General features: G+C 42.8%; 1 protein-coding gene across 5 annotated transcripts in view; it reads right to left on the reverse strand.

Annotated features, from left to right (window-relative positions):
• pcdh15b (protocadherin-related 15b) overlaps window positions 1-13,081 on the reverse strand; it is a 220,761-nt gene that overhangs the window by 173,828 nt on the left and 33,852 nt on the right. For all 5 annotated transcript variants that reach the window (XM_031560959.2, XM_031560956.1, XM_031560957.2 and 2 more), the window contains one exon: window positions 2,882-3,002. In XM_031560959.2, the coding sequence (XP_031416819.1) occupies window positions 2,882-2,972 (91 nt within the window). In that variant the 5' untranslated portion in view covers window positions 2,973-3,002. The remainder of the gene's footprint in view (window positions 1-2,881; window positions 3,003-13,081) is intronic.

The raw sequence follows: 13,081 nt of genomic DNA on the forward strand, positions 1-13,081 counted from the left end.
AATGTAGCCCATATAAATTCAATGGATTCCTTTTAACGGGAGGATTTTCAGGCGGCGGCTAGCTTCAGGGACGAAGACAGAAGAGAATAAGTCTCAAATTGAATTTTTGATCTGCGCTTATAGCTGGATGAATTATAAAAAGGGGGGGGCACCAAGGCCAGTTTCTTAAAACTGAAGATTTCGGGGGTTTTCCGTTTCTATGACCCTGCATGTGTTTTCAGAGAGACTCCAGTAAGGGCCCCCACTGCACTCACCCCTATCAGACCACTGCAGAAAAACACCTACAGGGACCTAAACCGTCTGCGGCAGGTATAAACTCAACCCAGGCCCTGTAACTGCAGTGGAAACTTTCCCATACCTGAGGAGACACAACACACCTCGTGTAATGGGTTATTGGTGGTCTTATTGCCACCAACAGGCCCTTGAACACCTACCCTAAGTCCACAGGATGCTAGTATCACACATTAAGCAGAGGCTTTTACGGTTCTAATCAATCTACCTCCCCAGCCCAGGGGCCTCTTCCTGTTCATGCTGCTATATCTCTGCTTCGGCCACAGGTAAGTACAGGAGGCACAGAAGACATTAAAGGAGCAATATGTAGCCTGGAAACCAAGCGTTTAAAATCAGTACTGCATTCCAAATTCAAAATAATGGAGAGTTGTCTCCCCCCTTCCCCTCCTCCCCAGATTCAAAGCTCATGCGGGTTGCCAGGTTGAGGACACTGAACAAGCGCAAGACAAGCTCAATGTTAAAATTTGACAATAGCAAGAAACGAAAAGTCCTACACTATAAGTACATCAGCTAATGTATACACTTGCAGTGTTTCTATTGTTTGCAAATTATATGATTTTTTTTTATACTCCGTCAGCTAGATGCATGGCTGGCTATGTACTTTGGGGTTAGTTCTTTCCAGGCCCCCATAATAATAAAATATTGCTCAATTTAACAAATAACGAATAAATCCTTTCACATCTATTTTAGAGTAGTAGCCTACTGTTCTTCCCTGTTGCAACCTGATGCAGATCTCAGTTACGCTAGAGGCAAAGGGCAGAGAGGATCAGCTAGAGAGAAGAGCAGAGAGAGGAGGAGGAGGAGGAGGAGGAGAAGAAAGGGCAGGTCCTAGTTGTACAAGAAGCAAGGGGATCTAGAGGAAGAGCAACAGAGAGAAGAGAGAGTGCCGGTCCTGCACACCTATCAAGTTAACATGACTGAAATCCATGAGCCATCCTCAATGCCCACACATACACAAGACAACACGTGCAGGCATATTGTTACATTTGCGAGGCATTTCGACATACATATCTCAAGGCATTTTTGGTTCGCATCATTGTTGTTGTTCAGTGATGCTGAGTATTGACACTCCATTGACTAGAAGCCTAAAACTGCTACACAGACATAGTGAAGTCTTTCGCACTGCTCAGCAGTTCTATGCTATTAAGAGTGAAAATCCATGGGATTTTGTCACGTCCGTGAGACATGAGAAATGTTGAAAATCCCTGAGCCTCACGGATAAAATGAGACTTGACAGGTTTGGTCCTGGTCCAAGACACAGAGTACATAGAGGAAGAGACAGAGGAAGAAGGACAGAGAGAGGAGAGAGTGTCTAACACTGGCGAAATTTGACCACATCCATTGATTGAACTCTTCTTTCTATTCGAAAAGATAGATGAATAGCTAGAAGCTAGGGATGGGCATGTTACTCTACTCTACTCAACTCAACGTTGCTCTATTTGGACGTCAGTATTCGTTCAAAATATAGTGTAATCGCGTTTGTAAATTGAGTCCATTTAGAGTCAAAGTTGCAGGTTCCGTCGTAGGCTATATTATCGTCACACTGGTTGTTGCCGAGGCAGGAAACAGTCGCTTCTCCGGTGACTGATAGCAGGCCATTAGCATATGTTCCCTTGACTGCTTTAGCCAGCTCTACTTAGTATCACTTCACCGGCTGTGTGTCTCATATACTCACTGCCTTGATGACCCAGCTGCACAAATACCACAAATTAGTCAAAGTTAGATAACCTTAGCTGAAGGTCATACTTACCTGTTCATGAGAAAATGAGCCAATTCTCCATCTGTCTTAAAATCCTAATGGGCTCTTAGCAGTCTCTATCTTTTAAACGCATCTCCAATATTTACCCGCGTTTTACTACGTCTCTGGTCATGCAGCTTTGAAGAAGGATGCTGAGGCATTTTTGGTTGAGTAAAATCAAACATTATCTCTGTTGATCCAGTTTGTTTGCTTACTTCCATGGCGGTTGCACGCTGTATTCGATCTGGCAACCCGGGGGGGTCGCAAAAGGTACTGGAGAAATAGGCAGTGGCCGGAATCACATAGGCCAAAAAACAAAAAGACGTTCCATTCTGAACAAAACTTTTAACAGGAGAATATACTGGCTGTAGCATTTTGAGAAGTCAGTATTTCAGTTTAGCATGTTTCCTTAATCTCTGATGACATATCATAGTAATTTTATGATTTAGTACAATAGTGTTTTACATATTGGTCCTTTAAGTGACCAATAACTATATCAAAGCCAGCCACTTTGGGAATTTAGACTTATTACTCCCTTTGAAATTCAGCATGTCACCACATAACAGATTTGGTCCCAAACACCCAATCTACCTGTTCCTGTTCTTTTTCTTCATCGTCGTCATGCCCTCGAGACCTCTGATATAGTTTATTTGGAAAAGGGGAACCCCATTCAAAATAATATATATTGCTGTATATTACAGATCACACAATGAATCAGCTATACGGGAATATACAGCCGGATAAAAAAACTGGCAATAGCTCATATTTATAATGCAAAAATCATATAATGAAAAAAATAATTGCTCAGAATAGAAATCAAAACAAATGTATGTGCTTTTGGGTGGTACATACCATCTGTGTCTTGAGACCAAGTGCAGGCGGTGAGTAATAGAGTCCCTATACCTATTCCCAGCCATTTGAAGAGCCAAGGCCTCTGGCGCATTTTCCTCAGATGTTACTGCTGTGTGCCAACCTGGAGAGAGAGGGAGAAGCAGAGATAGATGCAGACAAGATGAGTGTGCACTCTTATCAGCCCCGTCTTTCTTTTTTTTTTTCACCCATGTTTTTTTTCTCTAGACTTGATTGGTTTAGCAGGAAATGGTGCATGTCTGTATGCACTCTGAACATGGTCAGTGGTCATTTGTGGGAAACAATTAACTTTAGGAGGAGAGGAGGGGAAGTGAAGTGAATGGGACAGGTTTGAATTATTGTTCAACATGCAAATTTACGCTAAATCTGATGAAAGGTAAACTGATTAAAAATCACCTTTAGTATTGACTTTAGTAACAAATACCTGCATATCAATATAACTAAATCCAACCATGCAAATTCTAATAAAACAACATCATTTCTAGTGGAATAGTCGTACTATGAAGTTAGAGGGATGGAAGAAGAGGCGTGGTTAGTATTGCCAAAAAAAAGCTCGCCAGAAGTTGCTACTGGCTCTCTGCAATGTCACTCAAAGTCACTAGATTGCGATAATACATAACCATGTCTAATTAGCATACATCAAGTAGCTGAACAGCATCCCGTTCTCTATGTTCATACATGTTATTTGGTTTGGTTGTTGGTTATTAATGTAGGGGTAAATTCTGTTGTTTTTTATCTATGTATTTATTTTTAATTATTATTATCATTAACTAACTATAACTGACTGACCATTTTGTGTGGATACGCTCTCATCAGCTGACTAGGTTAATTTGAACCAGCTGATGAGAGCTTGTCCACACAAAAATGGTTTAAATGATCTACAGAAAATCTTATATACATCTTATAATCAAATATACCAATCCTTCAGTTACAGTCGGTAGCTGTTGGTAGTACAGAGGTCGTTAACCCAGCGATATCTGTGATACAATCAAGGTGAATAAACGTAAAAATCAAAGACCGACACCACACACTGGCTCAGTTTACAAAACAGATTTTAGCCTGTGGTGTTTTTTCTTAGTCGTAGCTTATGAGAAACTGATTCTGTGAACTGAGCAATTAGATGTGCAGGTTAACTTTTTTTTTCTGCAACAAACAAGTAAAAGCAAAGCATTATATAAATACGGTACAGGATCTTCCGCCTCCTGTGCGTACTAACTTATATGGAGAATTGTTTACAGTTTATTTAGGCAAACCTCGTTTTAGGTGAGGTGTCCATCAATTGTCTCCTCAAGGACATTCGTTCTTGCCATTGAATTTAAAACTCATGTGGCGACAGACTTAATGAGACCAGTCAAAACTTCCAAAAGCCTTAGTTGGTCTCCTTGCTCAGCTTCAAAAGCCTTCTGCCTTAACAGCTGCTTGGACGTGATTGACTCGACCTTAAAAATGTTAGGGATAGCACACTATGAAGGCTCACTGTCAAAAGTGTTGGCACCATATAGCAATGCTCAGAAGACTTTGTGAGGCCAAAATGCAGCTTCAACTCATCCCACTGGTTCAGGATGTGGTCAACTGCAGGCTCAATGGACAGCCACCGCGTCGTACACAATTGAGTGATCTGCAGGGGCTTTTTCCCCAATGTTGATTGTCTCATAGACCTGCCCTGTACGCATTCCTCCGTTTGGAAGACACAGAAAACCAAGGTACTCCACACTTCATGGTATGGTGTCATGTGAGGCATGGCCGACAGCCGGAAGAATGGAACACACATGTAATGGGCACAAAATTGGACAGGCCGTTCTCAACCCGAAGGATTTTGTAAACACCATTATTTGTGTCAGTCATTACAGGGGGATTGTCTGTCCCAATGCTAATCAGATGTTCTTTTTTTAAACCAGACTTGACCAGAAATTCCATTAGCGCAGTTGAAATAGCTCTAGACCGTGACCACCCATCGGCTCAACCAAACCGAGGGTGGGGTTGACCTGATTTGTGCTCTCACAGACAGTAGTATCTGAACACAATACCCAGGTATTTTCATATGCATCAGTGGAATTCTACATCTAACAAAAGGCTATACTTTTGTTCTGCTATGTCAGATACTAGCCTCTGCAGGAAGTATGGAGCTAGGACACCATTAATCATTGCCCCTGCATTTGGTCTTATGCATCCAGAAATGACTAGCTGCAGCGGTCACTAAATGCTGCTTAGCATGCTTCCCCCACATGATCTATGGATAGCAACAAGCAGTGCGCTGTGCTGATGCCATAGCAATGATCAATCTGTTCAGCATACCGGTGCCTTTATGCTACACAGTAGACAAACGGTCAGCGAGAGGCCTCAACAGGACGTAATCTGTAATCCGGCTTCACTGCTCTCCATTAGACCCCTATGGAGTGGCTTCCTCCACTCTTTTACTGTCCAGGGCCTGAACGCACGATAACTCCAAAGTTCCAAACATTTCATCAGTCCATTTCTGTTTGGTGTGTCCTGACATGTTGCAACATGCCATTTGGTTTACATATCTGGGGTTTAGAAGACAGACGAGAAATTACCAGTGGAATTCAGCAGTCTACTGTGTCTTGCCTTCCATACACAAACCAATTATAACCCAGTATATCACCCCAAATTCTCTGATGGAACTTCAATCCGCTCTAAGCCTCAAAATATTCAGGCATCCCATGGTCTTGCACAAGCCTGCTGAAGGAAATGAGGTCTCTGCACATATAACCTTTGCCTTTGAAGTCACCGGAGAGCCTGATAGCATTTTCCACATGAGAGATGCACCAAGCTGCTGCGGCGAAAAGTCTTAACTTTGATGTCTTGGACGAGGCTTAGGGGTCAACAAACCTTTTCTTTGCTCAAAGTTCAAAGTGCAACAAACTGTATGCCGCGGAAGTGCTGCAAGGCTACAAAACCAAAATGTCAACTAAGTAGACCTACATCGTTGCCACGATACACCCAAGGGCTGAATTCACACCCCACTACAGCTTTATCATGACACATGCTTTATTTAGGTGTGACACTTTATCTGTCCCTCTTACGTGGTCATTTCAGGGTGGCATCACACTGCTGCCAACATCAACACCATCATTGCTGTTGCTACTGGAATCATGATGTTGCATACAGTATATCTGTATTTCACATGATTGGTATTAACAACAGAACAGGCTTATGTTTTAACATACTGTAGCCTACAGACCAGGAACAAAGTATTGTTCCACTTGTAAATAATTAAGGACAACAAACCATCCGCTCTATTTCACCTCTCTTCTCGTCTCTGTTTCTACTACATCTATAAAAGTGCAAACACCAGTCCCCTAAGCCAAAGCTGAAGCTGATTACACACTTTTACCAACAATATTACAACCATTACTATCATGTCACTGACACGAATGGTGACATCTAATGTGTTTGCTACTGAGAAATGAAATGCTTCACTTCACAAGAGTGTGCAGTATTGTCAACAGTTTGAGCCTCTCTGTTCTAACTTTGCACTTAGAGATGTCTAAAAGATTATTGGTTCACTTCGCACTCCCATTCCTTATCTGGACAAATGCTTTGTTTGAAAGCTGCAACAAAGACGAATGTGCTCTTGAACAGTCTCATGTTATCTGACACAGTGACAACAATTTGTGATTCCAACCGCAAGAAAGAGAGGCGCAATTTCAATCGGATGAGATTCAGTTGAAAGTCGTTTTTTTGTTCTTTCTCCCTCTGCTCTTTTCTTCACAGTGGGCAGAAAAAAGGGGAAGAAATGAAGCACAAGGAGAGATAGTGACATGCTTTCAAGACTTCCATTACATCAAAAGGCCCTCACTCTCCAGTGATGAGCGCTCCAACTTGCCAACTTCAGTGATCATTACGAGCAGTCTTTGTTCTTCAAGAAACCCTGAACGTCTTGGAGAGACAAATGTAATTTCACCCTTCTCTGTTGTCATTATATGCCATCTTGTTATAAAAGCTTGACATTCACGTTCACATCTTTTCACAACAGAATGTGTCTAATTATATAATACTGTGGTGCTATCATAATTGTTGTCATGAGTGCTCATATAGCAATTGTTGATACTATGACAACTTATTACTAGACGACATAAGCTGTTATGGCTTGTAACATTATCATTGCAATCCTTACACCAGTAATGATGATGTGACATTGTGATATGGTTGGACATTAAGCATCATGGTGAGTAATGACACAACAAGGCTATCTGCCACAACCTGTGTGTAACATTATTAGGTCAGCTCTGTGACAGAGGCATCCAATAAGGCGTCATCGTCACTTTCAAATCTAGGGTAAAGCTTCACACACGTGTTGTGTGGTGGGCAAACTGTCTGTGGAGTTGGAGCCTACATGCCTGCAGTGATGGACAGGGGGGATGATGACGGGACCAGCCTGTAGTGATGGACAGGGAGGATGATGACGGGACCAGCCTGCAGTGATGGACAGGGCGGGAGGATGACGGGACCAGCCTGCAGTGATGGACAGGGGGGATGATGACGGGACCAGCCTGTAGTGATGGACAGGGAGGATGATGACGGGACCAGCCTGCAGTGATGGACAGGGCGGGAGGATGACGGGACCAGCCTGCAGTGATGGATAGGGGGGATGATGACGGGACCAGCCTGTAGTGGCCGAGCCTCGGGGCTCCTTTAATAAACTAATGGCTCAGGGGCTGATCTCCCCACTTCACTTTCGCTCGCAAAAGTGGCAGAGACAACAGCCCTGCTGCATACTGGGATTGCCTCAGATTTCTAAAGCCACTGGTACACGATCGAGCTGCTCTGTGTATGTGTGTTTGTGTGTGGGGGGGGGGGTTTGCTAACCTGAGAAAGGGTTTTGGCTTTAATCCTCAGATAAAATGTCAATACATGTTGCAAGCCCAGATGCAAAGAAGCTTGCGCTGAAACATCAGAGCGAAGAGATGAATAAACATGAAGACACATGACTGTACATCATAAAAGGCCTGTGGTCCGGGGGGTCAAAGGGCACAGATGACCCCAGGCTTAAAGCCCATGCAAAGGTTTATGCTTAAATAATGTGTTGGAGAGGAGAGCTGCTTTGCCGTGCACAAATGGAATATGCATTTTGTGTGCATTGATCTGTGTGTATGTGTGTGTGTGTGTGTGTGTGTGTGTATATATATGTGGGGTGTGTGTGTGTGTGTATATAAATGTGTGGTGTGTGTGTGTTTGTGTGTGTGTTTGTGTGTGTATGGGGGGCGGCAGGCACTATCTATCCAACTATCTTGACATGTAGAGCAGGAGAACAGTTACACTGTGTTACTTGAAGGTTTTCCCACGATAAGGATTCATAGAACAATTGATACAGTACTTCTTCTAGCTTAAGACTAGTCATTGCCTGAAAACAGATTTCCCAAATATACCAGCCAAGCTGCAAAATGTTTTTACAAATATGCACCCAAAACACATTGTCAGGGACCCATCCCACCTTGACCAACAGGGAAAACAATGTCACCACAGCAGACAAAACCCTACTGGCCTCATTTCAAAACATACCTACAGCATACCTACACAGACACATCGGCTTAAATCATTTGCTCAACGATTTCAGCGCGTACTTATCAAAGACAACGGCAGGAAAGAATGAAATAATTGAATAAAACCAAACACACATTAAGCCGCCATCCTGTGTGCTTGGCTCAGCCGAGGGACCAGTGTAACACCAACACCCTCTCGATAATGGGTCACAATGAACCCGCTAACTCACCTAATCCATTTTAGTCACCGGCAATTTCGACGGCCGTGAGGAGAGAAGGACCGGGGGGGGGGGGGGAACAGCGTGCCATTAGAATGTGAAACAATCCAGTTGGAAATAATGAAGCACATCGCAAAATGTCACGTGCTGGAACAGGAGCTAGCAGAGATTGATTACGCCTGATGGTAATCAACTGAACCTGACAATGGAGAAAAAAAAATGTGCCATCCTCTTAAAACTAATGTGTCTGCGGATCCTTAGCTGAAAAAGACGGACCAGTGGAGGAGCTGCACCCATGCTGGCCACCATGACACTCAAGGGATCATATTTTATGTTTTGTTCTGTTTGGTTTTTTTTTGTCAGGAAAGATTCAATGTTTGTTGTAAACACTATGTTTCATGGTAGTGGATATGAAGGATGTCTACTGTAGAGGAAAGAGGCATGCTCAGATGCAATTGCTTTCTCATTTAGATTGGATGTCTACTGCATGTGATAAGCTATGAGTGCAGATCTCTTTGTACCATAGAGACATGCCCATATGCCAGTCTCTATGGCTGCTAAGGAGCAATACCAATCGCGCCAGCTGCAGTTTTCACACTATACAAACACTGAAGTGTTTTACATACCCTCATGAGATACAAACATAATACCGCACACATGTTATGGTAAATAGCTGGATCACTATCCATAAAAATCTGTCTCTATCGATTAACACGTTCATGTTCCCTATATTCTGAGCTTATCTAGTTGAGGAGCCTGTTCCAAAGGTTATACACCAGGCAGTAAGACATCTCGATAAAGCCGCACTAATATAAAGACCTACTTCGATGTTTGCCATACTTTTATGCTGTGCTGCAAGCAGATCACTAGACCAGACCAGAGCTAAATCAGGCTAATAAGTCTCCACTCTTCCTGAGAACAGCATGTAGGCTGATAGTCATGTAAGCCCCGGTGGTGTCTGGGAGGTGAGCTAACGAGCACTTAGTTCTCATTATTTCAGCCTCGAGGCCCTGCACAGCCAGAGAGGCCTAAAGGAGGCCACTGGTCATCAGTGGCAGCAGATGGACGACACTAGGCGGACGCAACATACGGCATCAGGGAATCACTCACACTAAAGGACGTCAAGAGGAGATGTCAAGAGGAGATGTCAAGAGGAGATGTCAGTCTCATGCAAAAAAGCTCAAACACAGGAAACAGTGTACGTGTTATAAAACTGCATAGCCAAGATCCAACGTTCTATTCTAGCAGCCTGAAGACAGCCATGAAGACAGATTGAAGGGCCTGACATATCACCACATGGCCATTTCTCACAGTCGAGCCATGAGGAACAATGCCGTTTTCACATTAGTATGCTCTTCAGATATGGCATCATTGAGAAGACAGATGAAGGGAGGAAGACCATTGGTAGTATTCAGAGAAGAACTGTTGCGTTTAACTCACACAGTACTTGCAAGCTGGTAACTTCAAAGTGGTAATTACACATACAGAACTTAAAAGATTGCCTGCACTGTCCATAACAAAGTATTTCTGTTCTAATTCGTAACGCAGACCAGCTCCACAGGCATCTGGGAAGACTCACTCCTGCTTCTGCCAAAAAATGTCTTTTCATTTAGTCTTGTGCTGCAACTCCATTTTGAATCCCACTCGACCCTTTGTACAGCAGTAATTTGAAGCTGACATATTATGCTCTCCGACAGGAAGAGAAACTGAAGTACCTATTTTAAAAGTGCATTCACGTCCAGGAAGGTATACTTAGCCACCCTAAACTAATACAAAGTTTGAAATGGTAATGTTGGTTCAGATGTTCATCTGTTGCTGAGTCATTTTAATGACATTTGCTGTTGCACTGGAAACCGTCAAGGTAAAAGTGTAGAAAAAAAACATCCAACAGAGTCCTAATACACCATTTGATGGTGATGTCAAAGCACTGAGTGCCCAATATGTGTTTGTCACCCTTAAAAAAAACAAGCCTTTTAACCTGTACATAGATCCATCGTGGATATGGTCTATATTTCACGCACATAAAGCGTAACGGCATTTTCTGTGTACTGCAACAGCCTTCTGATAAGCAACCAGGCTTAAAGGGCACCTGAGTTTCTCATCCATCAGTATGCATGGAGATATTCTCATGATGTTAAGAAATATCGGGTCCGTTTCTGAGATACTTTTCATGAGACAGTGTATTTACTGTGTATTACCGTTGCCCTAAATTGCTTAAGAGGATGAACCTTTAACCTAATTGGCATTCACTGTATGAATACACAGTCATCTGCATGGCGGCTGGTGCTAAACATGTAGCAGGAATGTACATAACATACAACAGCTGCGTATTCGAAATGTACTTATATTACACAATTATATGAAGCAACATCCGTGTTACATATGGGAGAAAATTGGTAGGTGTATGGTGTATATCCTCTTTTAAAAACCAGACAGATACAGTATATGACAACCAGACAGGAAGAAACATGCTGAACAGTATGAAACAAACCGACCCAACCAAAACAAGACATGTTTAAGCCTAAACGAATTAATTTGTGCAAGACCAGACAGGTGAATAGGTATTGTATGAGTCATCTCTGAAAATAACTCTCTCTCTCTCTCTATATATATATAGACAACTCAGGGGCTTGGGTGCACTGCTGCAGAATTCAACAACCATACCAAGGGGGACAAAAGTTGAGCATTAATAATATAATTATTATTATATTATAATCCAGATGAATGTCCTCGTGAAAGAGCTTCACCGTTTATCAAAATGAAGAAGTGAAGATGCTGAGAAAACTTTGCTTGAGTGTCTCTGGTTTAACTTTTTAAAGGAAAAAAACCTCCATTGATTCATAGCCAGCCACTTGCTGCTCCTTACTTAAATGTAACCTTAGATGTTCTCAAGGCATTTTTCTTCAAAAACAAATCACTGGAACCTTTTGGGGGGGGGGGGGGGGGTGGAGTGAAGAGGTAGTGGTGTCATACATTACAAAATGTCACAAAATGGCCGAACTATGAAAAAGCCTTTTACTTCCACTGCTGTTTGACCTTCATGTCCCAAAGAGGATTCTGGGAGCTCAAATGACAGCATTAACACAGGTAAAAAAGTGCCCCAATGGAGCCAGAAAGGTAGATCTGATAACCTCCACTTTCAATACAGAAAGAAAATATACATTTTGTATTGTTTTCTTTTTTTTTTAGATGAGTAGGCTATTTCACTTAAGTACATCACAAATGGCTGAGTGAATACGGCTCATTACTCATATGCTGATCTAAGTGCTCTGGGTGCCCCTGAAAATCTTAAACATAAGTGTGTGACTGTTTGCATTACCTTAGAAAGGTCATGCGTAATACTGCTGATGCTGAACTGTGCCAAATGCCCAAAATGCCTTAAGAGAAAAAAGGAAAAGCATGCAAGAAAATGGAGTATTAAGTCTTTGGTGAAAACAAAGCCAAGCAAACCATAGCATTTATTCCACTGATAACAAGTTCCTAAAGGCTAACGATAACCTGGTATGTTGAAGTGACAAGTTGGCAACAGAAAGTATTGTTTACAAACCATATCAATCATGACAACAGCGTAACTCAAGGCTTTATATAAGGTGGGCCAAGGCCAGTTTACTCTGTATGTGAGAAACTGACCTTGCTGGCAAGCTTGACATGACCCTCACCAGATCGCTCAAAATATCCACAACAACACACTGTCGCACACATCACCCCATGGCTTTTTTTAACCTTGAACCAAGGTAATAGTGCCATGGTTACGTCAAAATGAGCTTGAACCTTATCTTTGCCCTATCCTAAGCCACAACTATGCTTCTTAGGCTAAGCCTAGACACCTTTCGAACTACAAACAGGGCATTAGCCCACAAGGCAGCAAGCTAATACCGATTTGGTTGGCTAATAGCCAGCTATATTATCTCCATGGACACAGGAACAGCTGTGTGTCGTCAGGCTGAGCGCATGGCAGAGAACTCTGCCCAGAGTGGTACTCTTTTAACCTAGGTGTGGAACTGTTTCTATCGACTTGCATGTCCCCATTCTGTGATTACTATGAGTACAAGCTTCATTCAATAAGACACAGCCAGATTCGTGACTGGCTGAAAATAGGCATGACAAGCCAAAAGCCTTGACAGTCCTCCGATGAGCCAGAGACATATGCTGTTAAAAAAACTGAAGTAACACGCAGTCTGTGATGGATTTCAGCTTGGACTGAGAACCCGGCGAAGGGCTCTACGTCCTGTTCGACGGCGACAGTGACCCGACGAGAAACACAAAGCTGCCTCGCCACAGGTTCCTCTTGTGAAGGCCCGGCCCCACCGCCTCACCCACTCCACATCAAAGGGGTCAAGCCTCTCAGTCACTACCGGCCCGCACAAGATTGCTGCAGCCCCAATCTGACAGGTCAGCTGTGAAAATATCACTCATTTCAAACGACAGGATTATTGGATGCCCCCTCTTCATCTTTTTTC

Source organism: Clupea harengus, chromosome 23, assembly GCF_900700415.2.
Source record: "Clupea harengus chromosome 23, Ch_v2.0.2, whole genome shotgun sequence".
Classification (NCBI taxonomy): Eukaryota; Metazoa; Chordata; class Actinopteri; order Clupeiformes; family Clupeidae; genus Clupea; species Clupea harengus.